We start from the raw sequence: 25,717 nt of genomic DNA, 5'->3' as shown, positions 1-25,717 counted from the left end.
TTTATTTAAAATATAAAATACTGACTGGAGCCCTGGCACGATAGGGTTACTATCCATGCTTCCAAGATTAAGACACAACAATCAGAGCTGACATAAATATGCCATTGGTTGTTCTTAATACAGCTATTCAGGGAAAATGTGCAAGTCAGTCTCAAACACTGCAAAAATCACTTACACTTCACCAGAACAGGACCAATCCAGAACACTGTCATAAGAATTTGACCACTCCACTCTATTATAAAAATGACCAGAAAGATTGTACAAAATCCTTGGCTTGCAATATAAACTTCATTAGGAATACAAGTGCATTCACAAAAATACACTGACTTACTCTTGTCATGACAACTTAGATACTACTGTGGCAGGGAAAAAAAGTGAGCTTAATTAAAACAAAAAGCCATGGGGACTAATTAACTTGCAAGAATTTTTGTAATATAGAGCAAAAGAAAGAATATAAAGTATCAGCTTTTGCTGTTACACTAGATAATATCTCTACTAAATTCATTAAGCAATGGCAGTTTTCTTTCCATAGGTGACCTGTTTACTAATAACAGGAGAATATTGTAGCATAGTTTTCACCACTGGCTTGTCCCAAATGCTGTGCAACTAATCAATCAGAACTTTCCTTAAGCATAGACAGAATTTACCTTAAATGGACAAATTTATTTCCTTATATCCATCAATTACAGCTTCATAAATAGCTTCAGCTGTTTCACAATTTTCACCTCTAGTTATACATCCATATACAGAGGAAATCTGACAGCCCAACAGGAATGTTTCTTAACTCTGAGATATTACTTTACTGTAAGACAGTAAATTGTCTTGATACAATTTCAAACTCAAACAGATTAAGGAAGTAAGACTATGACATGCAACTGACTTTCCACTACCTGATCATATCCAGTTAGATATGTTTAAGTAGTTCATGACTTTGACCTTGTCCTCTGGTTCAGACTTAGCCAAATCTAGCAGTGGCCACAGAGGAGTGCCAGCTATGATGTGTAATGCAATAAAATGCATACCCATAAGCACACCTGATATATTTGTATATTCATGACCATTACATACATAAAGAAGATATGTAGCTTGAAACAGCTGACAGCAAGACTGGCTTGGTCTGCAGTGTGTAAATCTACACAGTATAACAAGCTTCATATCCTCTTACTTAAGGGATAAAAGTTTGGCAGCAATTACGAAGCTGCAATTAGCGACATAATAATTTAGTCCTGAACAACACTGCCAATTCAGTACCTACATGAAGTAATTTCAAAATGATGGACTATAAAGAATATTTTCAGGAGTGTCCAAAGTAGTAATAGAGGCACATGAAGAAAACTACAGCTTCAGCTGAAAGTGCTTGAAAGATCAGTTTGTGAGTAAAAGACAATAGGAAATAATAAATAGGAGTTTATTTAATCTCCCATAAACTAGGAAAGGAAATAATCTAGTAGTTTAGTTATAATAATAAAATACTCTGGTGGTGAAATTCTACCACAGCAATTCCCAGCAGACCGTGAGGTGTTCCCACTAAAAGTTATATACTCTCAAGGAAAATACCAAGCATCATTCTGATTTTTTTTTCAGCAAAGCTGTTTTCTAATGAAGTAGGAAACCTAAACCTTATAGGAAAAAAGGTACCAAAGCTTTTCCTTTTGGGAAGAAGGGCATGGATAAAACCTCAGCAGCTGTTTTTGCCTTGAGATAGTTCTAATTACAACCTGTGTGATCCTCCCTAGGAAAAGCTCAGTAATTCTCACCCCACTACTAACTCAATCACCATTCCTGTCTGACTTCCCCAGCTCTTCTGACATGCCCTTTGCTTTTGCAACTTCAATCTTTATCCCAGATGCTTTTATACCTTCTTATCATTTTACACCAGTGAAACTCCCCTAAATAAGCAAACAAACAACCCCTACATTTCATTCATGCATATTAATCTTTTAGTGGTTAAGATGAGAATCATCCAATGTAAGTAAAATATTCTTCATTCCTACTCTGTTTTGGAAAGCTACATTTAATGGCATATATGGAAAGCCAGAAAAGCAAATGGAATAATTCCAATATTTACTGCTAAATCCAAAAAATCCCATTTTACAGTAAATTCACCTGCCAACTTTATTAGCTTTCTTCCTCATTTTTGCAGATTTATATCTATATGAGTAATGGTAGTTTTTGAGAAAAATACAGTAATTCCATTTTCTGACATTTCTTCAATAAGGCTAATGCAAAACAGGCTGCATGTCAGAAATGCTTTTTCATGAGAGTGCTTGTCTGTTATTTGTCATCCCTCTAGAGCCTGCAGCTCCAGTGCTTAACTCAATCAGTCCTTCTCTGACAAGATAAGGACTGGATTCTTGACACTGGAGATCACTGATTTCATAGCTCCCTGTGCTATTTCCAAACTGTTTCATCCTCAGTAAATACTTGAGAAAGATATAGGTAAGACACAGTAACCTTGAGCTACCCTGTGATATTATTTGATAGAAAACAAGTATCAGTAAATAAGAACAAACAAACATGAACTGGAATAATGTGCAGACACAAACTGCCTTGCCGCTCTCTGTAAGCCTTGATTTAAGCACAAAAAGGGAAAAAATTGCATCTGGTGACTCTCTGTACATTTTTGTTGGCAAGAATAAAAATAGCCTCTTAAAAATGGGAGCTAAGAATGGAAGCCTAGATATGAAATAAAAATGCCACTGTCTTTTAAAAGAAGCCTCAGGTTGGCGTGGTCCATGTGGCACTGTGCCAGCCAAATCCAGCCACAGGGCAATACTATGTGACCTACCTGGGCAACAGCAAAAGCAGATATTTCTGTAAGTGACTGGCTACTCTGGGGATGAAAAATGCACTGGAACAGGACCTGGTAACTAACGCAGGAAGAGAACCTGGCAGCTCTCCGTTCCTCAGCCTCCCCACCTCCTTTTTCAAGGCACAGCTCTTTGGTGGCTGCTCAAGCCCCTGCCCAGAGCTTCTATTGCTACAGCTACGTCTTCTCCTACCCAGGGCTGCAAGGCCAGGCACTGCTGCCCTGCTCTCCTGTCACAGCAGCTGAGGCCACCAACTCCTGCACACAAAGTCTTGTCTCCACCACCAAGGGCAGGAGGAGGCTGCCAGCTCTGGCCAATGCAGGGCACACTCATGAGTTAGAAGAGCCATCTGCGCACCTACAGCCATCCAGCAGACACAACCCGAGATTCCTCACTTACTTTATCAGCACTGAGCAACTCCAGCTAGGAAGGGTGGGGCCACCACCAGCTGCTGAGGAGATAACTCTGAAAATTGCTTCCATTCCTGAACACCAGAAATGCCCTGCAATAAACTGTAAATCACTCATAACTGTTATATTATAACTTGGAATATAAGTATATTATTTTCTCTCTACATATTCTGTTATTTGCCACTATTAGAGAGCTATCTTCTGTTCCTCTGGGTTTTAATATTTATAGTAATTAGTGCAAAAATAAATATTTCTCTTCAAACAAGATTTCTCTTCTGGATCAAAAGGTGAATGCACATCTAATACTATACAAAATAAATATTACACAGGGTATGGAATACAGAGCGCAGATTACAAGCTGTAAACAGACACCACTTTGAAAAATGCTTTCCAGAACTTACTCTAGGATGTAGGATTAGTGTCATCTGTGTTACTTCGGAACTGGCAAATTCTGTTCACAAAATCATAAGAAGGCTAATGAGCCTCAACTCAGTTTCAGTAGATGTAGTATGCTAGCAGCAAGGCATTTACATATGCAGAAGATTTTTCATATGATGGAATTCAAGATGTTCCTGCAACTCTAAGCATGTTTTATAAAAATGAACTCAAAGGTTTAAAGCTTTCTATTCTAAGTACTGGGGAAAAACCAAGAACATGGCACTTGTGCTACAAGGCTATATACATTGCTCTTATAATTTGATGAGGAATGCTTTTCCTCATGCAGCAAAGTTCAACTGCATCTCATCAGCTCTTATCTAGGTCTAACAGTATCTTTTTCCCCTGTTGAAAGAAGTTTTTTGGTGTTGTATTCACCAAAAAAAAAAATAAAGACAGTACCATATCATGAAAAACGAAACAAAAAAAATTCTTTTGTTTGGAACTATTGCACATTTCACTGATGTGCAGTTAACACTGATGTGCAGGGATCCTTCTTTCTAAATCTAAGAACAGGTATGTGTAACAAACTGGGTAAAGCTTAGCACTGTCTTATTTGGACATTCACTTTCAGTTCCAGCAAGGTGTTCTCCATACTGTAGTGTAAAGAACAAATTTCAGTGTTACTGCTGAAGGCCAATGAATTTTCAGTTTTGCTTCCAAAGCAGTCAATTGCACAGAGGTAAGTGCAGAAATCCCTCCCATTTTTTCCCCATACTGCAGAGAAGCCTTGAGAAAACATACGTTTGTAATAAACATGGCAGCATTACTGTGCTTCATCTGGCGTACAAGAGAAATTACACTGACAGGAAATGGAAATCACTTAACTGAGAAAGAAAAATCAAGGCGTAATAGGGTCTATATATTGTGAAGTCTTCTCTATAACACGACAGACCCTCCACCTACATTGCATCTCTTGTAGAAGTTGTGCCATTTCACCAGATATATTCATTATTCCAATTTTAATGAAACAGGCAAGCTTAGGCTTCAGATTCTCTCTTCTTCTTTCCATCTTCTCCTAAATCACTGTCTTCTGACTGGCTACTAACAACTACAAACTGTCCTTCTGTGCTGCTCTGGTTGGATCTGCTGGAAGCTGCTATCAACCGGCTCTGCTCCTCCAAGTCCTAAGTTGGGAAGGGGGGGTCAGAAAATCAGAAAAAGAGTATTAGCCTTAAAGCCATCTGCAGTAGACACAAGATACCGTTATTACGATTTCTAAATGATCTATCATTTAGAAATGATAGATCATTTTTATCAGTGGACAGCTTTGGACAAAACTACAAAAGAAAATAAGTAGAAAAAAACTAGTATTAAGAAATAATGACAAAAGGTACCTTCTCAATCTGCTTTTGTTTATTCAGTTCCTTTTGCTGTTTCTCTTTGACTCTATCTATTTCTTTCTGCTTTTCTGAGGCTTTTCGATCCTAAAGGGCAAAAATGTAAATAAAGTCAGTAACAACAGCTTGAGATGTTTGAGACACTACTGATTGATATGAGCTTGCTCAAAACTGTGACATCACTGTTTTGATTATTCTGCTTTTAAAGGACTGGTAAGGTTGTTAAAAGTAGCAAAATGAATCCTATATTGAATATTGTTCTACCGTATATATTGGTCAGTCTTTTCATTTGAATTTAAATTCTAAGAAAAAAAACCCCTTAAAATACACAACAGTATTGCTGCATCTAGAAGCATCTTGCGGAATACAATCTATTACACATATTAAATATACCCCCTTCCTTCCATTTCCAAGCATCCTCTGTCCCAAAAAGATTCTTACCAGTTCTGCATGAAAAGCTATCTGTTTCGCCAGTCCAACAGAGTCACAAATCTAAACACAAAACAGATAGGAAATAATTAATTTTAAGCCAGCATCCCAAATTAGATACAACAGCACATTAAAGCATTTGCTAGCACTTAAGATTACAGGTTTGACTTTTTCAGTACATAAAAAATGCCTTAGACACCTTGAATGCGTCTAGCATCTTGGAATCCATATTTACAACTGATTCAAGTCACAACCATCACCAATACCTTTTCCCCTTCATTATTTGATTCAAATATATAGCAGATGGAAGTCTGTCGGCTTTCCACTCTCCCTCCTGAGGTTCGAAGCACAAATCCAAACAGGCGCTTATTCTCCTGGTGTGTAGCATACAGCACTACATTGGGCAAAGGAAACTGCCAAAAGGATCAGATATGGAGAGATTAAAACTGATGCCAAATACTTGCCACACGAGGTTTCAATACACTGCACATTAATTAATGCACAACCACAACACAAGAAGTTACCCAACCAAATGTAATTATGAAACACAAACAAATCAGACAGTAAGGACTAAATTATTCCAAAGACAAGCAAATGTCAAAAAACACACTCCATGTAAGAAAAAGGGACCACATTTGCAGTGTGAGTCAGTCATCTTCCTAAAACTGGATATAGTCCTGTTTTATTTTGTTTTAATCATTCATTATAGTTACATTTGTGACTAAGCTTTCAATATTTAGTTCCATGTAAAGGCACTACTTCTCAAAAACCTTTACTGCAATTAGCTCAGCTCTCCTAATTATATAAGCAATTAAAAAAACCCAATCCATACAAATCACATACCCTCATTAGTTTGTTATAAGAAAACTGTTTTCTTATTCCTAAAACAGGCTGGACTTCAAATTATCTTTTTAAGATTCAGCAAACAATAAACTTAAAAATTCTGAAAGTCTCTAGCACAGCTGCTATAAACTGATATGATTAGATGTTTCCATTTTGCATATGGGACATACCCTCAGTTGATGTACCTCACCTGTAAAAGGCGATCGCTTTGGAGTATTTTTGAGCTTAATGTCAAACTTTAAATATCAAGATATTTTTCCATGCTCAAGATTTCCTTTTATGAAAAGGAAAGTAATTCAGAGCCTCCAAAAAATGTATTGTTTTTAAAAACACCAAAAAAACCAAGTGACCATTAATTAGGCATATAAAGGGAAAAAGAGAATAGTTTTGAAATATGAAGAATAAAAACTGCTATTACTAAAGAATTAAGCTGGCCTTATTTGATACCCTAAAAAGAATTCCACTTATTCCTTTCAAATGCATTTTTAATAAAGAAGTAGAAAAACAAGAAATCAAACCAGAAATAATTTAACACCCTCAAGGCAGTTATGCATTAAAAACAAAACCCCAAAACAAAACAGAGAAACCAAACAGCAAACAAACCCTCTTGGACCTCAGAACTAATGTGACTCCATCATTAATGTTCCCTCTTTATTATTTCACCCTCTCAGATCACAGGAAGAAGGCCATATCAAAAGCCAATTTGACCTCCTGAAATCACACCCCTAAACCTGATTTGCAAGTGTTTCTAAATGTCTGTACTGGTTTCCTAATAGCACTGCAAATTTGGTTGGAAAGCTCATTCTATCGGTGATTAGCATCTAATAATAATACTTTTAAAGTAAAATAATTACATTGCTGGATATTTATCTTAAAATGGAAAGTTACTTACTTGTAGTCTTGTAACTTGTGTCTGTGGATCAATTAACCTAAAAATTTGTTTTTAAAGACAAACCAGAAAGTAGATTTTACCAAAGTGAAAGAAGATCATTCTATAAATAAACATCAGTAAAAGTCAGCAAGCAAACTTACTTTAAACAGTCACAAGTGACTAACAAGTGTGATTCTGTCATCCTGAAAATGTTATGGATGGCGCGAGCTGCAAGTATTTGACGCATTGTTTCATAAACAACATCTGGGCTTTCATCAGCCTTCACTTCCATAGAGCCAAGAAATCTTACAATAAATAACTGATGAAGAATTGAATCTAAGAAAAAAGGAAAGTATTGTAAAAAAAACAAACTCCATTTTGGTTTCCTATTCAAAACCAAAGGTGGACTGCAGTCAGGAAAACTCCGAACTCCTCCTAACTTGGAAAGAGATTGCTCCTACTTAGCTATTAGAGGTGCAGTTACTACACAGCACATCACACCTCTTTTCATTTGGCTAACGAATACAAAAGATGCAATGAATCGTTTTTACAGAAGATTTTCAGACAGTAGTTTGATTTAACTTATCAAATACTTTACAATGCAATTAAGCATTTTAAAACTGGTGTTAAATTAGAAGACAGAAGCTAGAGATGAAAACAACTATAACTCAAAATTTTATTTTGCATTGAAATGAAATTTTTGTTTTACCTTCTGTTTCAGGTTTCGAGCCTCCAGATTCACCGAACGGGTTTGTGCGTCTATTAAAAGATGAAAACATTAAAGCAGGAGTCAAATTACAGGAACCATTCATGGACAGTAGTCTCATGCTGCGTCAAATACCAACATGTAATGAGTTCACAAACTTGTAATCTGGAAGACTAATGAACCATAAATCGTAAGGAGATGCAATTTCATCGGGAGTGAGACATAACTTGCTGTATGTGAGGATGCACATTATGGGGAAAATACCAGATATTATTGTCCTATTGCTGCCATAGAAAGTTTTACTTTTTTTCACATTTTATTTGTTTTTTTAATATTTGAATTAAGCCCAAACCAAAATTTTGGTAATGTTTGAAAAGGTGTAGCTTTAGGGGATGAAATTTCACAAAACAGCTTCAGGAAAGCACAGCCAAAAAACAGGCCCTTTCAGTACTCCATAGCAGCACCACTTATCACTGTCAAGGTGTTGAACTACTCAAGAGAAGCCCCTAGGTTTGTTTCAAATGCAGCTTACTCAAAACATCACTGGGGTTTTACTCCTAGAGGGTCAAGAGAAATGTGGCTATTTCTGGCTCTCAGAGACAGAATTACTATCAGTTAAAGAGAAAAGTGAAAATACTCTAGGCTTCCAAGTCTGAATTTTTCAAAAACTGTAAAGGAATGAGCACAGGAAATGGTGACATTTTATTTAAAATTTGTAGAGGAAATTACCCATTCTCTTTGGCTGACTGGTATCTGAAAAGCTATTGGTAAGGGTTCAGTATAGTTCAAATTAGGTTTTTTAATGGGATTAATGAAAGTGTCACCTCGATAGTTAGTGTATTAAAAGCAAATTTCAGAACAATGAGAATTGTTCAGTTCCACATACTCACTGCCAGTTTATTTTATTAATTATCAGACATGTTTTAACTAAGAGATATCTATCTTAAAAGCAATAAAAGTTTTCTAGACTGAAGCCAAGATTGTATTGCTCCAATGTTCAGATAGCACAGACTCAATCAAGAACCATCCCATTAAATGTTGACCTATGTAATTACAGTAAAAGCAAATTCTTTCTACTAGCATCTTCTATTGCTCAGACTTTTCTTGTCATTTAATATTAAATTGGAACAGTAAATGCAAAATCTCACAGAATCTCTCAAAAAGCAAAAATAAAATTCAAATATATGTCATCAGTATCAGAAACCAAGGAAAGTACTTCTTTTTTGGTAACATACATGTTACCTATCTGTAGAAACACTGCAGTTCTTTATTGAAGGTGATGGTTAATTGAAAATACTGAGCTCAACTCTATTGTTTATACTATGATAAATACTATTTTCTAGAGTAAAATTATAACTGATGACATCACAGAATATTCTGAGTTGGAAAGGAACCCAAAAGGATCAACGAGTCCAAGTCTCTAGTGAAGGGCCCATACAGGGATTGAATCCACAGCCTTAGTGTTACTGGCACCCTGCTCTGACCAGCTGAGCTAGACTAGGCTACCACAGGAATTCAGCTAAGTCTTAAACTTTCCACTTCCTGCAATACAGTTCAAGTCTATTTTAAATCAGTGTATTCTGAAGGACCTAGTTGGCCACTTGCTTATCCTGCTATACCAAACCACAACAAAAAGAAAACTGTTGAAAAAAGGAAAAAAATAGTTGTGTATATATAATTTCAACTCTTACATCTGTGAGATGCAATTCAAAATTCAAAATGCAAGTATTTTCCTAGAGGCAGGGGGATATAACATTTTTGTGAACCAGAGTCACATAAATTAATTTTCATCTCTTTGGCTGTTGTTGTTAAGAGCAGCTGGATCTGCAAATACATTTTCTTAATATCTGAATTCTACAGATATAGGCTCTAGAAACGCAGCGATCATTTACACGTCTTTGGTTTTGAGTACATCTCCCACTCAAATATAATAACAAGTAGGAGAAAATGTTTTTATCTTTTGGATGAACTCTTAGATGATTTTAACTTGTCTGTATGTGAAATTACTCTAGAAGCCTAGACCATTTTCACTCACCTTTCAGCTTAAGAGGAGTGTCATCATATGTCATCATCACCTGGAGGCAGGGCTACCAAATTTCTCTTGAGTTTCCAAGAGGAAATAACCCAAGCTGCTGGGTGAGCAAGCAATAGGAAAGGAAAATACTTTGTGAAACCAAAAGTTTAAAATAAATGAATAAATAAAAGCATAGGCTGTTAAAGCAAGAAAAGCTGCTTTAGATATAGAAAACTACACCTTGACTCTAGTGATGTAATTAAGCCTTTTTTTACAATTCCATTTAACAGTTTAACAAATTGTTTTGCTTCACTGGCCACTGCAAAATTTGTGACATCAGTCAGGGAAAAGGCAATGTGTGTGCTGGAGCTGCATCTTAAATGTGGTTTTCTTGTATGTTTGTTTTTGAATTAGTAACATTAGGGATTTTTTTTCCTTCTCTCTACTTTTCCTACCTGCCCGACTGCCCTGATGACTTTGCTTGACCAGGCAGATCTTCACTGATTGGAGATATTATGTCAAATTGGATCGGAGTGTCAGGGGCAACAAGGGAATCCAAGGAAAGTGCTGAGAGAGCTGCTGAGTCAGATCCCAGTGACCCTGTGCTGCTGGTACGAACTGCAGGAGGACGAGATAGCCTACAACAAAAAGGCAAAGTTAGGGTTATGTGAGTTCAGGTTAGTTAATAATAAATTAAACCACAGGGGACACCAATACAATATTCCAGAACTTAGATGTAATATAAAACCTAAAAACCTGAACATTGGGGTATAGCAAACAAACCTATGTACCTAGTCAAATTTAAATTGAAGTTACTACTTTCATTAATAATTGCATCACACTGTTTTAACATCAATATATAATCACATATTAAGTATAATACAATCTGAGGTCTACTTCCAGGAGCTGGATACATGAAGAAAAATCTCATAATGAAATCACGCAACTAAACACATATAATGAAACCAACCAAAGTGTCCACCAGCTGGCATTGGGATTATTTGTAACAACGGATGCTCAACAATGCTTCAGCAGTGGAAGGTGTGTTCAGGAAATTTTCCTCTGGCCTATCAAAGATTTAGCTCTGATCACAGAAGACTCTGTAGGTTTATTTTTTTTTCCCCTGGAACTTTATCCAGGATTCTCTTTTTATATGTGCACCTCAAATGCACTCTGGTTGCTTCACTTACACAGCTGGCCTCATGCTCTCGTGCCTCTGCTGAAAAGAAGGAGAAGGAGTGACAGCCTCCAGAGCTGACTGGTTCACACGGGCAGCAATTTCCTGCAGCAGAAATGGGAAGAAGTAACTGAAAACATTCTTCTCAAAATAAACTTTCAGATTTTATTATATTATATGCAACTGGGAGAAATTATAAACTCAATCCTTCATGAAAATCTTGAATGCTTGAATTTTTGCCACCACACCTGCAGCATTTTCTTCTGACTTTTCTTCAAACACATATCCTGATGTTAACTTTCTCAATTTAAATGAACAGATTGGATTTACGATAGTGCCAATGTTAATAAAAGGCAGCAACAGAGAAAAGGTCCAATGATAACTGGCAAAATAAGCAAATGTAGCCAGGAAAACAAAAAGAAAAATTTCATTTGAGAAATGCAGCCCTCAACTGTGAACTAAAACTCATGAAGACACACATTCTATATACATACATGCTCTGTTATAAAACAGTTTTTATTGGGCCAATTCACGTAATTTTACAAGCAAAAATTATATAAGTTTGTATCAATATGAATTTACTCTATAAATGTAAGTGTTTAAATATTACTGATAAGTATAAATTTTAGTAAAGTTACCTCAGGGTTTTCACTTAGATATATCTGCTTAGATATGTTGTTTATGGTGCATATCCACTGAAAAAGAGGAAGAAAAAAAGAAAACGAATTTATTTGTCATGTTTTCTAAACAAACTTGATTGAATACCTGAGTTGTTAGTTTCAGCATTTTTTCTACTTTCCTTGTAAATTCAGGGAGACAAATATTCTGCACATCCAGCTTGTCATTAAATTTACTGCCACCTGCTTACTGCATTTCACACTTTCAGATTTTACTCACAAGAATTATTTTAGTCATACTAAAACTAAACTAAAGAAAGCTTAACTCACAACCTTAAGGAATTAAAAAAAACTTCATCAGGATTCTCTGTTCTTCTTTATTCTGTGCTGCAGATGACATTGTTTCCTCAAGAGATTATAAAAATTAAATTGGGCTTTTGTGGAATTTGCTCATTTCCTGCATCTGCAAGTTACAATCTGCTTTCTCTCTCTGCTCTGGAAAACCATTTGCTCCTGTTCCTGGCTTTTCAACTTTTATCTGAAGGAGAAAACTAACAGGAACACTAAGATAAGCAAGATGTTAACTAACAAAGATAATTTATTAATAAGCAGAAACAGAAAAAATAAGGCAGTATCCAGCTATAGTTAGGAATGTATTCTTTCTGTGCAGCAGAACATCACTGGGCTCCATGCACACCTCCTATAAGCTTACCTCTTCATAATCTTTTTTACTTTCTGCCTGTAAGATTGAAGACCTGAAAGAGAATGAAAAACACAATTTTGTGTATTTAAAATGCCTCATAAATACAGTCAGCCACGAAATTACATTTTCAAATTTACACACCGAACAAGTTACAGAAGACTGAAGATTGTGTTTGTGCAGTCAACATTATATAATTAGGGTGGGGAGGGACCTATGCTTTCCTTTCAACAGGAAACAGAAAAGCAACAAAATTATAATGTAATGTAATATTAAAGTATTCACAAAATGCTTTATATGAATATGTGATTGTCAACTGATTATCAATCTTATTCTGAAATACTACTCAGCTACATTATAGAGTTTATAAACACAAATCTAGACATTACACAATTAAAGGGATACCAGGATACCAGATTTTGCTTCTAAATATCCACAAAATATATCAAGCTAACATCTGGCCAAAGGCAAACCATCTTTCTTTTCCTAATTAGACAGCCCAGTATTTCTTACATGAAACAGCAGTGTAAGACCACTCACTTTTTGCCATCAAAAGATGTTATCTGAAAACAGTACCGTCTGTCCTCACAGTCCACAGCCATCACAGAGCAATTGTCTATGTCCATGACAAGTCCTCCAGCCACATCACCTCTTGCCTGGCTCATCAAATTTCCACCTTGAGTGAAGTAAAACTGCCTCTCCCAACTGGAAGACACCAGCCCTGTCTTACTAAAAGATAAAAAGCATTCCTCAGTTAGCCTCCCTTTTTGCTCAGACAATCTATAATATTAGTTACTGCAATTGTGTTCCAATACAGAAATTCATGTCTCATTCAGTAAGTATTTTACTTTAACTGCTGTTGTAAAAGTAATCAACTTGATTTTTAATTCCTTGGAGCTTATTATATAAATTCCAGTAAAAACCCTGAAATGTTACAACTTATTTTTAATAGCTCTGAAAACGAGCTGTTAATTTCCTTAGAGGCACAGCTCCCTCCTGTGGACAACGAGCCACTGCTGTATGAAATCCAGAAGCTCCTTCCAAGGGTATTTTGGTTAACAGAATGTTTTGCCTTGTTTAGATCAAAATTACGATGTTTTATTAGTAACTTGAATCCCAAAGCTTTAACAGACACTTCCAGAACAATCCTGATAGATGGAATCTTGTTCCTTCCAAGTAAGGATGCAAAGAAATTACACTCTCAAACCTTTTTATTTTGAAACTGTGAAAATTCAGGCAAAATTAGAGTAAAATCAGGATAATTATACTTTGCACCCCAATGACATTATGTCAGTGTAACAATGAATTTAATACTAATTAGGTAAAGTCCAAAGAAAGAAACAGAATAGCTCTCAGGTGACTTATTCAACTAAATTTATAAAATCAGCATAATTAACATCTAAATAAAAAAAAACCAGCTTCTTTAGCTTTCCTTTCCCAAAATTAAATACTCTGGATTTTTAAGATAACAAGTTACTCTTACTTTCTTGTATTGAGATAGCCAGCTTTCCGTGTTAGATTCCTATGAGCAGGAAATTTTATAGGATCAGGATCAGGCAAATACAGTGGATCACTGGCTACTTCCAAGTCCTCTATAGTTTGTTGCATGTTTTCTACTTCACAATCCATTTCCCTGCGAACACTAAGATAAAAATGTCTTATTAACAAAGATAATTTATTAATAAGTAGAAACAGAAAAAATAATCTTGATAAAAGTTCAAAATTCAACGAAGCCAACTTACTTCTGTACACTTGTTCCAATATTGGTCAAAAATTCTTCCAGTTGCTCATTAAGATTTTCTGAACCCATTTTAAAAAAGCTTATCTTTAAAAAAAATGAGGAAAAGGGGAAAATTTAGTCTCTAATAAAACGACACTAACAATTAACAGATGAAGTCATAGGAGGTTAAAGTTTCCCAGAGAAATCTGTTTTCATCCATCATTCCTACCAAAGCCTCCTCCTAAAAGCAGCAGAATGTGGTTTGTGGCTACAGGTGAAGCTGCTGCAGGCACTGCAGTGGGATCTGTGTCACAAGGATGTGAACAGAGCTGCCTGGAGGAAATACCGAAGCACACAGGAACTGCCCTGGAAATACTCCCAAGGTCTGTCTGTCGTTCTTCAAGCCCACCATTCTGCTAACTGTTGTTATGCGGGGTGTTATTTGGGGTGCCTGTAAGGATTTGTCCAGGGCCATCCACAGGGTACTAACAATATGTATTTTAAGCACAGGGTAGTCCATGAGCCAGAAAATCTGCCACAGCTAAACTGAGGTTAGCCATGAGAAATCTCAGAACAGGAAGCCCCGGACATGGCCCTTCCCCTCTGTTTCTTGGATTCAGCAAAAAATTCCACCTAAGCAACAAGTTGCACTACTTTGCTGCACAAAACATGCAGAACTTGGCTCTCAAATACAAGCTACAAAGTTTCAAAAGAAAGCAAGACTTCTTGCCTTTGGAAAGTTTTCAGTCAGTGTGCAGAAGGTAATTTCTACTCAAGTCACTGTAGCAGTGCCAGATGCTGGAAAGCTTGACTTGCAAAAAAACCCCAAAGCTCATGCTTAATGACATACTTCAAAAAATACAAATTAAGTCTGTCCAAATAACTCCATCATGATTGTATTTTCTCCTGCATCCATCCTCAAATAAACCAATCACGAACTTACTAATATTAATCAAAACCAAACCAGAATGTTTTTTTGCATTCTGGCTCTTCGACAGCTTTGACTGAAAACAGTAGTTATGTGGCTTTTGATGATTATCTCCTTTCAGAACAGCTGCCATAGGAATGAATTTAACTATCTCCATGTTACTTGCTGAAGAAGGTTCACTCCATGTGGTCTTGCTTGAAAGCCCTAATCAGCTCCTCTAATGCCCAGTAGTGAAAATCTAGGCATTACGTCAAATCCAGCCATCTGGGTTTTGGGGGAAAATTAACCATTATATTCGTCACCCAGACTTTGCTAAAAGACTCTCTGATGGCAGTGAGGACATCTCATGAAGAGATTCCTGCACTGAGTGGGCAATGACCAGTGCTAACTGATGGCACGGTCAGGGCAGCAGCTGTGGCAGCTCAGACTGGATGGGTGGGTCTTTTTCTCCATTTCATTCCTTGGACTGCAGAAGAGGGCTTGCAATGGATTTCAGTACATCAACCTTCATGAAGTACTTTTATGTCTTCTTTCAGACCTACAGCTTTCAGAATCTGAAATTACCTGAGCTTGCATGTATCCTAGCAACGGTTCTAGCAGAGAAATTTTCTTTTTGTACTGGAGAGTATTTAATGCACAGAAATAATGCATCATAGTCTGATGCTGTTTCTTCCTTGAAGTATATACATCTTCTGTAACTTCGGCCTTGATCTGAAGAGACACAGACAAGGGGAAGGCAAAAAAGGAATATTTGAGACTTGACATTGACCACAGCTTCTGGACAGCTTTACAGCCAGCATGGAAAAACCCACTGTCATGTTCTACCCTCTATCACCAGCTGCTGCATATTTTACTTTGCAATTCTGCTTCTCTAATTTAAACATGAGATATGTGAGAAACAAATACAGCATTATTTTCTACCTGGAAAGTGTGGTTATTAATTCACAAAACCCAACTGAATATGATATCACAGTATTATTCCTAAAGCATTGTCAGTGTTACAGGACAGGCATGTATCAGAGAAACCTGCTTTTCTGTCTGGACTGCTAAAGCATAAATTATCAAATGTCAGAATCTGCCATACACTGTGTTCCATCATAAATATACGTAAGATGAAAATTATTTCTTATCTTCTCTAAAAATCTTTGTATTAAGATTTTGTTTTACAAACCTTTTCATTTTCCTTTCTTTTTGACAATCGACTGTATCTGGCAATGGCAGCATCATGGTCTAAGAAATCAAGAGAGAATTTATGATCATTTTCATAAATTAATGACTTATGAAACAGAGCAGAAAACCTTTTATATCAAAGTGTTACACAGACAGCTGAATGCAAAGTTCTGTCATATTAACACCTTGAAGAATTATTCTTGTCTGTTTATAATCACTGCAACAAATACTTTGGCTGAAGAAAAATTCTAACCAGATGCAAATGTTGCCAAATTGTTACAAAGTTCCCTAAACATCCACTATTTTTCAAAGAAGAACTGTCTGTTAAGTAGAGAAACTTTACATTATGAAAACCTGTATCTAATCTCTTTTGCTTCTAAAGCAATGAAACAATTTTCACTGAGAAAAGTAGAGTCTTATTTAAATAGTAAATTCTCTGCAGGGATATATTAAGGGCAGCTAAAAAATAACTTCTGAAAATAGGGACGAGAACTATGAGATTCATTTTAGGAAGGTAATTTTTATTGATCTGGTTTTTTCACTTTAAGAAGTGAGCTAGCACATTAGTATTTTTGTAATTTTGGTGGCATAATCCTACATTATTTAATAACCATACATACACTTAAGGTGGTGTAAAAAACCCTTTCAATTTTCCTAAATGCTTCAGTACACAAAGCAGGGATTTACAAGTGAACCAGGGAAAACTCAGTGCCTAAGTATCACTCAGAAAAATTACACCTTAATTAGTTACTTTTAACAGGTTTAACTCCACTAGATAAATACAAATAATCTACAACACTACTGTTGTCTTGTAATATTGGTAAGATTAAATACTTTACACTTACCATTGCTTGCAATTTGGAAAACTTCTTTTAGAGTTAATATCTCTACAAAAACAACATATCACCATTTAAATAAGTTACTCACGTAACAGTCATGTATTACAGTTTCTCATGTAATGTTTCACTACTGAGCAGTTGAAGGTAACACCTTGTACCATACTGAGCTGCCAGCACAGGACTACATGGCCAGGCAAGTCTGTCTGCTCCTACCAGGGGTCTGAAGATCATTTCTGTGCTTACCAAAAAAAAAAAAAAAAAAACCCCAAAACCCACAACAAAAAATAAACACCACCACCACCCACCGACCCACAAAACCAAAAACAAAACACAACAACAACCAAAAAAACCACCAAAAACACAAAACAAACAACAAAACACACACACACACACAAAACAAACAAACAAACCCCAAAAAAACAAAAAACCACAACCAAAAAAAACCCCAAACAAACAAACACCAACACAAAAAACAACAAAACAAAAAAAACCACACCACCACCAAACCCCTGTACTGTAATACTGTAAGGAGGAATTTCTTTTCAAAAGTCTTTGAAAGTCATCATCAATACAAGTATGTCACCTGTAGTTCCAGTCTGGGTTCTGGTTTGAGCTGGGGAAATGGAAGCACAGGAGATGGGAAATAACAAACACACTGGGACTCTTCCTAGCTAAAATCAGCCAACTTCCAGCTGAGTGAGACAATAACTGTCTCACTGTGTCAGGAACTGGAACCAGCACAATACCTTACACCTGTTCTGATGTTGGTTGTGGTTTGTGCTGTATTACAATACAAACCAGCAGAGAGCCATAGTCAACTTTATCGCATAGTAAATACAAAAAAATTGTCCAGAAAGTGCCTATGAAGTCCATAAAGTGTAGGATCATTACAAACTACACCAGCTGCTGGCTAAATCTTCCAGTGGGAAAATTTAATTTGCAATTATTGCCTCAGGGATGCCTCTTCAGTGAGTACTAAGAGGAGATTTTTCAGGTCCTGAGAAGTAATATCAGCCTCGGGATAGTAATGATCCCTTGCCCAAAAAAATAAAACAAACCATAATCTTTTCAATCCATAATTTTGCTGTGAACTACTGCCAAAGAAGTATTTTCTAAGATTCATGAAGAGTGAATAAGAAGTCTTATGAAAGACTTGTACTTTTCATTTAGACTTCAGATACTTGTATCTTAGGTATAGAGTATACCTAAGATATAGATACTCAGATATAGAGTATACCTAAGTGATAGATATATCTATCACTCTCGAATGTTCACAATAGGGCTATTTAAATCACTTGGTGTTTAACTCATAATTTCTAGTTGGAAGCCCATTTGCCACAGTAGCCTATTCAGTCCAGTATCTTGAGTAAAATCTATCATCACATTAGATGTTATTTTAAACCAGGCAAAAGATACAATTATTACAAAAATAAAAAGTTGGAAGCACCTTATGTCTGCACATAAGAAGTCACCTGTACTACCAGCAGGGTTGAATAACCACATAACTGAATCTTAATATAGTAAGTACTACAGCTTTGGCACTTTGCCTTTTGAACTTAGAGTCCAGCAATTATATTGATGTCATGATCTGATATAAAAATCCTTCCCGAAAATGCAAATTATCTGAAAATTATTCTTTCTTAACCCTTTTTAGTAGCTGCTAATTGCTAATCTTGAATAGGAGATAAGTGATTCCCTAATATAAGTAATATTTTTGTTGAAACAATAATAATGTTAAGTTCAACTTGAAGACTCTCATGAATAGAAATAAATTCCTTATCTTTTTATATGGGAGATGCATACTTTTGAGAGCTGAAAAATAAGTGGTGTATTCTATTTAGTGAAACAAGAGCTATGAAGATTAAATTCTATGCTTTTGTTGGTGGTGCTGTTGATAAAAAACAATATTTGGTCAAGTCCTCTACCTTTTAGATCCCTTTCTTTAAACTGGGTAATAGGAAACATCATTGCATCTGCAAGCTGAGTTGAAAGTACTGCATGGCAAGAGCTGAGCTGAAAGAGACAAAAGAAGAAAATCTTAGGAAAGCAGTGCTGAGACCAAATCAAATCACAGTAGGTGGACATCAAAGACGTCATATACAACTCAAACACATTTTTGCATAGTCTTTCTTTTGCAGCTACTTTTTTCTAGGTCCCAGATCTCATCATCAGCTTTTTACAGGAAACCTTTGAGTTTTGTCTGAACTTTTCCAGGTTACTGGATCATGCCCAAAAACGGCCTCATTCATCCTGACTAGGACATTCCCAGTTTATTTCTGAGTTTATTTCTCCAGTTTCCCTCCAGCCCATCTTGCACAGCTCACAGAAGTAGAACAAAATATGATTCTCCTCCTAAAATGCTGCTTAAGTGAGGAGAGAGATCACAGCGAAAATGCTGATTCAGCTCTTAGTGGTGCTCAGTTGTGTGTCCTATGAGTCAGTGTCTAAGACAAACATCATGAGAGTCCTCTGTCAGTCAGGTACCTGAAATCAGGCAATACAAATACCCTCATGTACACAGTTGCTAACTGCCACTGTGTAATGGTTTTGGCTCTATCTCTAGTAATTAAACTTCATTTTTTCTCAGCAATGTGTTCTCATTTTGCTGAAGTCGTTCGTAATCTTAAGGTTACATAACTTTAAATAGATGCTGCAATATACAATTAATTGCTACCTTGTTGACAAATGAATGCCATTTCTGTACCTCCTGGCTTAAAAAAGGAATAATTAGGCAGTTAAAGTCTGTACTTGACAGCATTAGCAGAGCACATACAAGCACTTACCTCATCAATCACTTTTGCAAATTGCTGTAGAGTGGAAGTCATGACTTCATCATCTCCCCCCAGTGGAAAACGCTGAAAATGTGAGAAGAGTTATGTTGTTTGCAGTGTTTCCTGCCATTCACAAAACTGGATTCATCATCTCTATGAGTATATCAGGTATTCCATTATTTTACAATATTACACAGTTAAAACACACTGAAGCAATTCACCTCATTAGGTGGAAAAGGAAGATAGGTAGCAGTAGCCTCTTAAAATAAGTCAACTTCTGTTTTTAACATTTTAATCTCAGAAAGGGGGATCCAGCAGCAAAGCTACAAACAGAGAACCCTTCATAGTACAGGCTACGAGGGATAAGTTATGGATTCCAGAGTCTGTGCTTTCAGAGATGGAATTATGATTACAGAGTAAATTATGGTTGTAATTTGGAGATTGCAGTGCAAGCTGTTCTCTTAGCGACTATTGATATTTAAGCACTTAAGACTAAACAGGCTTATAAAGTAAAAACAAAACAGAACTACCCTCAGCAATTCTCAAAAAAACAAATCCAAAAGTAAAATATTTCATAAGTTATAAATATTCTTCATGGAAAGAGGAACTTCATTCTGGTTTAGTTGGAAGAATCAAAATTAAGACTGTAGATTCATTTGGCAATGGTTTGAACCACCAGCCACAGCACTTCATTTTATCTGGACCAAACCTAAATACATTCTACACTGTGCTCTGTGACATAAAAGACTACAAAAATACAGTCCTGACCACACACAGACAACATGATTTATGTAGTACCTGTTTCTCATATTCCTTCAGAAGCTTTGATGTCAGATGAGTTGCTGCACTTAATTCATTCTGATAAAAAAAGGGAAACATGAAAACCAATAAAAAGTCAAACAGTTGTAGTATATGTAAATTAAAAATACAGTCAAACTCAATTTTTAAAAAAAAATCCATACAAAATAGATTCTGTTTCTGGCATAAAAGTGGACGTATTTCTAAATGAGTGAAACATGAATATATTGTGGGTAAAAAAATTACCTCCCACTTGATACATACTGTTATACACCCCTAGATCATTTTAGTGTGTGCAACATTTTAGAAACACTTGGGAAATACATTAGAGGTACTTGGAGAACAGAAAACGTCATTTCACTTGTCATAAGAAACTCTGTTGCAAAAAGAATCACAAGAATTTAATCTTTACCACTCCCTAACATACAGAAAAACAATCATTAATTCTTACTTTATGTCACTTTTACTTTTAAAGCACGTGGAAGTTAAAGAAAAGCACACTGCTCATCATAATATCAAAAAAAGCAAGAAGTGTGGTTCCAAAGCCTTATAATGCATTCAAGAATTTCATTAACACTACCTGAGCATCATATATTCTGTGCATGGCTTGAAACAACCGATTGATGTAACTGGATATTGCAGCAGCATCTTCTTCAAATACTCCCAGCAAAGAGCGGGTCTGTAACAATCAAACAGTCAAAACACAAACATGACAGGTTAGAAGAATTTAAATATATGGAATTCAGACTTAAATATCACTATTTCAGGTTTCATTACTTAAAATTTTATAAACCCTTCAATAATGTTTAAAGGCATGATACCTGTTGCATGCCAAAGAATCTTACAGATATTCAAGCTCAGCTTTCTTCCTGCTGCCAGCCTCTCTCCAGGTTAATACATTTTCAGAAAGGAAAGGGCCAAGGAAGATGGACAACTGTTAAATGTTGAAACTGTGGGCAACTACTGAGCTCACTATGGTACATCTCTAAGGAGAAGGGTAAAGATTATTGGTATTAAATAGCTTGCCAGGTATACACATTTCCTCTGCAGTGAGATCCAAATAAAGGCTGTGACTGTCCCATACTGTCCAACCTGAACACAGACAGTTGCTGGTTGTGCTTGGACCTATAATTTACCTGTGGAATAACCAACAATTCTGTGATCAAAAGGTTAGGAACTACACCAAACCAAAACAAACAATACAACCTGCATCTGATTGTCCTCAACATACATGTTTCTCACCACTGAAAGGGAGTGAAAAGATCTGTCCTTCTGTCCTTACCCCAGCTTGTCAGTCTGTCTGTTCCTTAGCTGGTGTCACCCACAAGCCTGATGACTCCTGTGTCCAATAGCACTGCCTGCATCACTGATGGTGCTTAACAGCATCCACCTCAAAAACCAACCACTTTGATCACTGGCCACTTATTAGACTAAAACACTGATCTCCATCTGTAAGCCCAACTATCCAGCCAGTTTTTCCACTCAGGTCACAGTCTATACCTCTCCCTTTTGGCCAGAAGAATGCTGCCAGACAGTGCCAGAGTCCTTGCATAAGTCAGGGTGACTGACATCCCCTGCTCTCCCTTCTGCCCAAATGACTGACTCGATAAGAAGGCAATCAGGTTGCTCAGGTGTAATTTGCCTGTAAGCTTAAATGAGATGCTAACTGCATGTTCTTGCATCCTTTTTGCACTTGGAAGCAAGGTTATTCCTCAGCATGAGGATTTTGAATGGCTTCCTTCCACCAAGAAAAAAATCCCAAAGGGGGAAAAGCAGAGGATACACCAGTAGCTCTGCACTACGCTGGCTTTTCTAAAAACATGCTTAGCTGTAGAAGGAGGAGCAGTGCTTGCAAGAGCCACAAAGGAAATACTTTAGCAATGTTTCGGCAAAAGGACCATGCTTTGTTTCTAGGTTTACACTAAAATCAATGTCCAGACAGAAAACTGAAAAAAATCATAAGCACATAATTGTTTTTTCCCCAAACTATGATTGTTAAACACTTGAAATTGGAAATTCTATTTTTTTAGTCTTCCATAAGATGTCTTGACATTACTGAAGTCTTTAGTCCATCTCCCCTTGAAGCATGAAGGTATTTTTCAGCTATTTCTGATTTTTTGCTTTTAATGATAATCAAAGACTACATTTTAAATCCATATAAATTACATTATTAAACAATTCTTCCGATATAAAATTCTTTTTCTATGTTGCATTAGATGCCTGGATGTATCACAACTACTCTCATGCTATATGTCTAAAATATATTTAAATATTAAAAAGTATAATCAAACAGCATAATCAACACCATAAATAGCTTTAATGCAGGTTCTAGTTTAGAAAACAAGTGGAAAGAGGTGAAGGAGAACTCTAATCTTTGTCAGGTGTGGCAACATGTCTCATCCTAACAGCCTTGACTCTCCCATTAAAGTAAATATACATGAAAGACTACAAAAGAAAAAATTACATGGTACTATAAACAAAGAATGATATACTCATAACCTTTAAACGTGAACATAAATAAACCTGAGCTTGTAATTTTAAACGAGTATTATGTAAGGTTTCTGTATTATACTTACTCTTTAAAACTGAACATTGAAAAAAATATTTGTGTACTTTATTTCAAAAATTTAAGTTATTGATGTTCAGCCACCAAAATAATATCATATGATACCGATGGAATGAAATTAACCTGAAACTGTAAACAAATTGTGGCAGACTTTTGCTTAGCAGTAAATTAGAGGAATTTTTTACTTATGTTTCTAGTAAAACTCTACATAATTTTGTATGTTCTTTACCATGCTCTCAACCCATGTTTGTGAGCAGGCAAATAGGAGAGGACCAGGGAGAAGCTGCACAAAGAAACCCCCTCGTCAGAAGTCAGTATTAGGTCTTCTTGGCCATCAGATGGAGGGCACTGCAAGTGATAAGAGACAGAGCCTGTGCTACCAGAGTCTCTTTGCTTTTTTGTTGTGCAATGCTTTGGGAATGCAAATCAGTGTGAGCAGAAACTCTCTCTAAATATACACTGAGTATGTGTGTAATATGGGTCCTAATTAATACATAAATTGCTCTGTTTTGCATAGGAAAAGACTATGTAAACTTGGCATTTGGTTTAGGCCAGACAAGCACAGTGGTTAGATTTTTATCCTGTGACAACAGGAAATGAATGGGTTTGGACATTTTTGAAAAGATTTTCTTCCCTCAGACACAGAATAAGTCTGATATGACGTTTATATATCTACAGCCAGTGTCTGAAACATGAACTCCAGGCCATAGTGCAGCACTAAACAACAACCCAGGCTGATGAGCTTTTCAGTATTCCAGCATGAATGTATTGAAGTCATGGCGACTCCTCCAGAGACGGTTCTGCTTTCTTCAAGCAACATTTGATACCATTTCCACTGCACTGATTTCACAGGAACGGAAATTAACTAAAGTAACAAATGGGCTAACCTAACAGAAAACTGCTGAGTCCTTACTAGAGGACCTGGCTCCCAGAATTCACCTGAAATATTAAATTGACTTATAGAATAGTTGACTATTGACAGAAATATTAAATTTCTATCTAAAACAAAAGACAATATTGGCAAATTCAATTACTTAAGCATCTCAAACACACTGGGCTGAATTAAGCTTTGCTTGTTTGTATCACAAATAACCTCATATGGAAGATTCTAGAATTACAATTACCTTCCAATAAATAACATTTTTTCATGTGCTTTCCAAATGTCCTCAGATGATCCTACGTTGATGTTTCCACATTTGACATTTCCTACAAAGACGAATAGTTCTGACTTCCTTATACTAAGAACAGACCTTCAAGAGATATTTTTTTAAATCAGTATTATTATAAGACTTTTAATTTTTTTTTCCTCATCATGAGATGACAGCAGGTTTGGCCCCTGCACATGAACCCACATTAGAGGCCAGATCTCATCTTGCATCCAGCATTTGAGCCTATTTGGGGCACTGTCCTTGGGAAAGCAATGAGTCCTTTTCTACACGGGCTTCTCTTGCCTTTTTAAAGTTGTCCTTTCACTTGATACAGAATTGTTAAAATTACCGTCATTTTAAGGGCTAAATTTCCCTTTTGAACAAGTGAAAGTTTCTCTTCCTATGACCAAGGAATTAAAACTACCAATGTACACGCTATTGCAATATAGGACATCCTGCTCACTACATAAAGCATGCATCAAACAGGGATCTTAATTCAAAAGCCAGCCATAAAAGAAAATATATTGCAAACTTTTTTCTCACATCTAAGAAGCACAGTACAAGGACTTGCTGTTGCTGCTGCCATTAAGAGAAACCAGAGCAATTGAATAAGGCATTTCCTACTTCAGAATAAAACTCCAGTCCACTACAGGGCATCGCTGACATAGATCAGGCAGCAGCAATGCAAGAGAAGAATTGGAGCAAGGAGAGGCCTGTGGGCACCGTGTGCTTTCCACCTACTCTCCGCACTAACCACCACCCGCAACTGCTTTTTATACGGGTCTATTAAACCTTAACAGACCTTAGTGAAAAACAAAGAGTAAAAATCGTTTTGAGAAAGCAACACGGGGTTTGAGGTCACGAGGTATCCAAAATCGAGTCTGGGTGCGAAGCCGGGGGTGGCGATAAGAGAGCCGGTACCGGCACTGCTCTAACGGAGGGGCCGCAGCACCTGGGCCCGGAGCCACGGCTCCGCTCCCGGCCCGCGGCACTCCCGGGAGCGGCGGCAGGGCCAGCAGGCGACGGCGCTGCGGAGCTCCGGGAGGGTGTTCGCAGGGCACGGCCGGGGCGGAAAGCCCGAGCCGAGACTGTCAGAGCCCCGCGGGGCCATGCAGGCAGCGTCCCCGCCGCGCTGCTGGGCCATTCCCCTCCCTCACGGCCACCACCGTGGCCAGGAGAGACAGGGAAGCAGCGCTGGGCCCGGCGAGCAGGGGCTGAGCACGACGCGGCTTCCGGCGGGCCCGTCTCACCTGCGGGCTGTCCTCCAGCGTCTCCTCGATTGGCAGTTTATCGATGCCGGGCATGGCAGCGGCCCTGCTGAGCCCCCGCGGCTCCGTTCCCCCCAGCGCCGGCCCGGCCGGACCGGACCGGACCCGCTCCGCCCCGGACCCGACACCCGCCCGCAGCGCGCCGGACGTCCCGCCC

General features: G+C 37.2%; 1 protein-coding gene across 1 annotated transcript; it reads right to left on the bottom strand.

Annotated features, from left to right (window-relative positions):
- Nucleotides 1-13: 13 nt before the first annotated feature.
- On the bottom strand, nucleotides 14-25,708 carry APPL1 (adaptor protein, phosphotyrosine interacting with PH domain and leucine zipper 1). Its single transcript, XM_063411301.1, has 22 exons — nucleotides 25,543-25,708; nucleotides 21,159-21,257; nucleotides 20,579-20,638; nucleotides 19,793-19,864; nucleotides 18,935-19,022; nucleotides 17,016-17,057; nucleotides 16,172-16,230; nucleotides 15,565-15,711; nucleotides 14,095-14,177; nucleotides 13,836-13,994; nucleotides 12,893-13,081; nucleotides 12,365-12,407; nucleotides 11,674-11,730; nucleotides 11,049-11,140; nucleotides 10,314-10,496; nucleotides 7,848-7,897; nucleotides 7,300-7,474; nucleotides 7,160-7,196; nucleotides 5,691-5,837; nucleotides 5,437-5,487; nucleotides 4,993-5,082; nucleotides 14-4,782 (listed from the first exon to the last, which is right to left on the bottom strand). The coding sequence occupies exons 1-22, from the start codon at nucleotides 25,594-25,596 to the stop codon at nucleotides 4,636-4,638; spliced, it is 2,124 nt and encodes a 707-aa protein (XP_063267371.1). The 5' UTR covers nucleotides 25,597-25,708; the 3' UTR covers nucleotides 14-4,635.
- Between the last annotated feature and the right edge of the window lie 9 nt (nucleotides 25,709-25,717).

This window comes from Prinia subflava, chromosome 14 (genome assembly GCF_021018805.1).
Source record: "Prinia subflava isolate CZ2003 ecotype Zambia chromosome 14, Cam_Psub_1.2, whole genome shotgun sequence".
NCBI lineage: Eukaryota > Metazoa > Chordata > Aves > Passeriformes > Cisticolidae > Prinia > Prinia subflava.
The sequence above is the reverse complement of the archived record's forward strand: the minus strand, read 5'-3'. Positions and strand labels throughout refer to the sequence as shown.

Bases quoted from the DNA above. Each gene is read 5' to 3' on its own strand.
- APPL1 (XM_063411301.1), bottom strand. From the start codon at position 25,596: ATGCCCGGCATCGATAAACTGCCAATCGAGGAGACGCTGGAGGACAGC. The intron at 7,898-10,313 runs GTAGGAAAAGTA...ATCTTTTAATAG, and splicing joins TCATCAGGGCAGTCGGGCAG to ACGCACAAACCCGTTCGGTG. The intron at 5,838-7,159 runs GTAAGTAACTTT...TCCTTTTGGCAG, and splicing joins CACAAGTTACAAGACTACAA to TTTCCTTTGCCCAATGTAGT.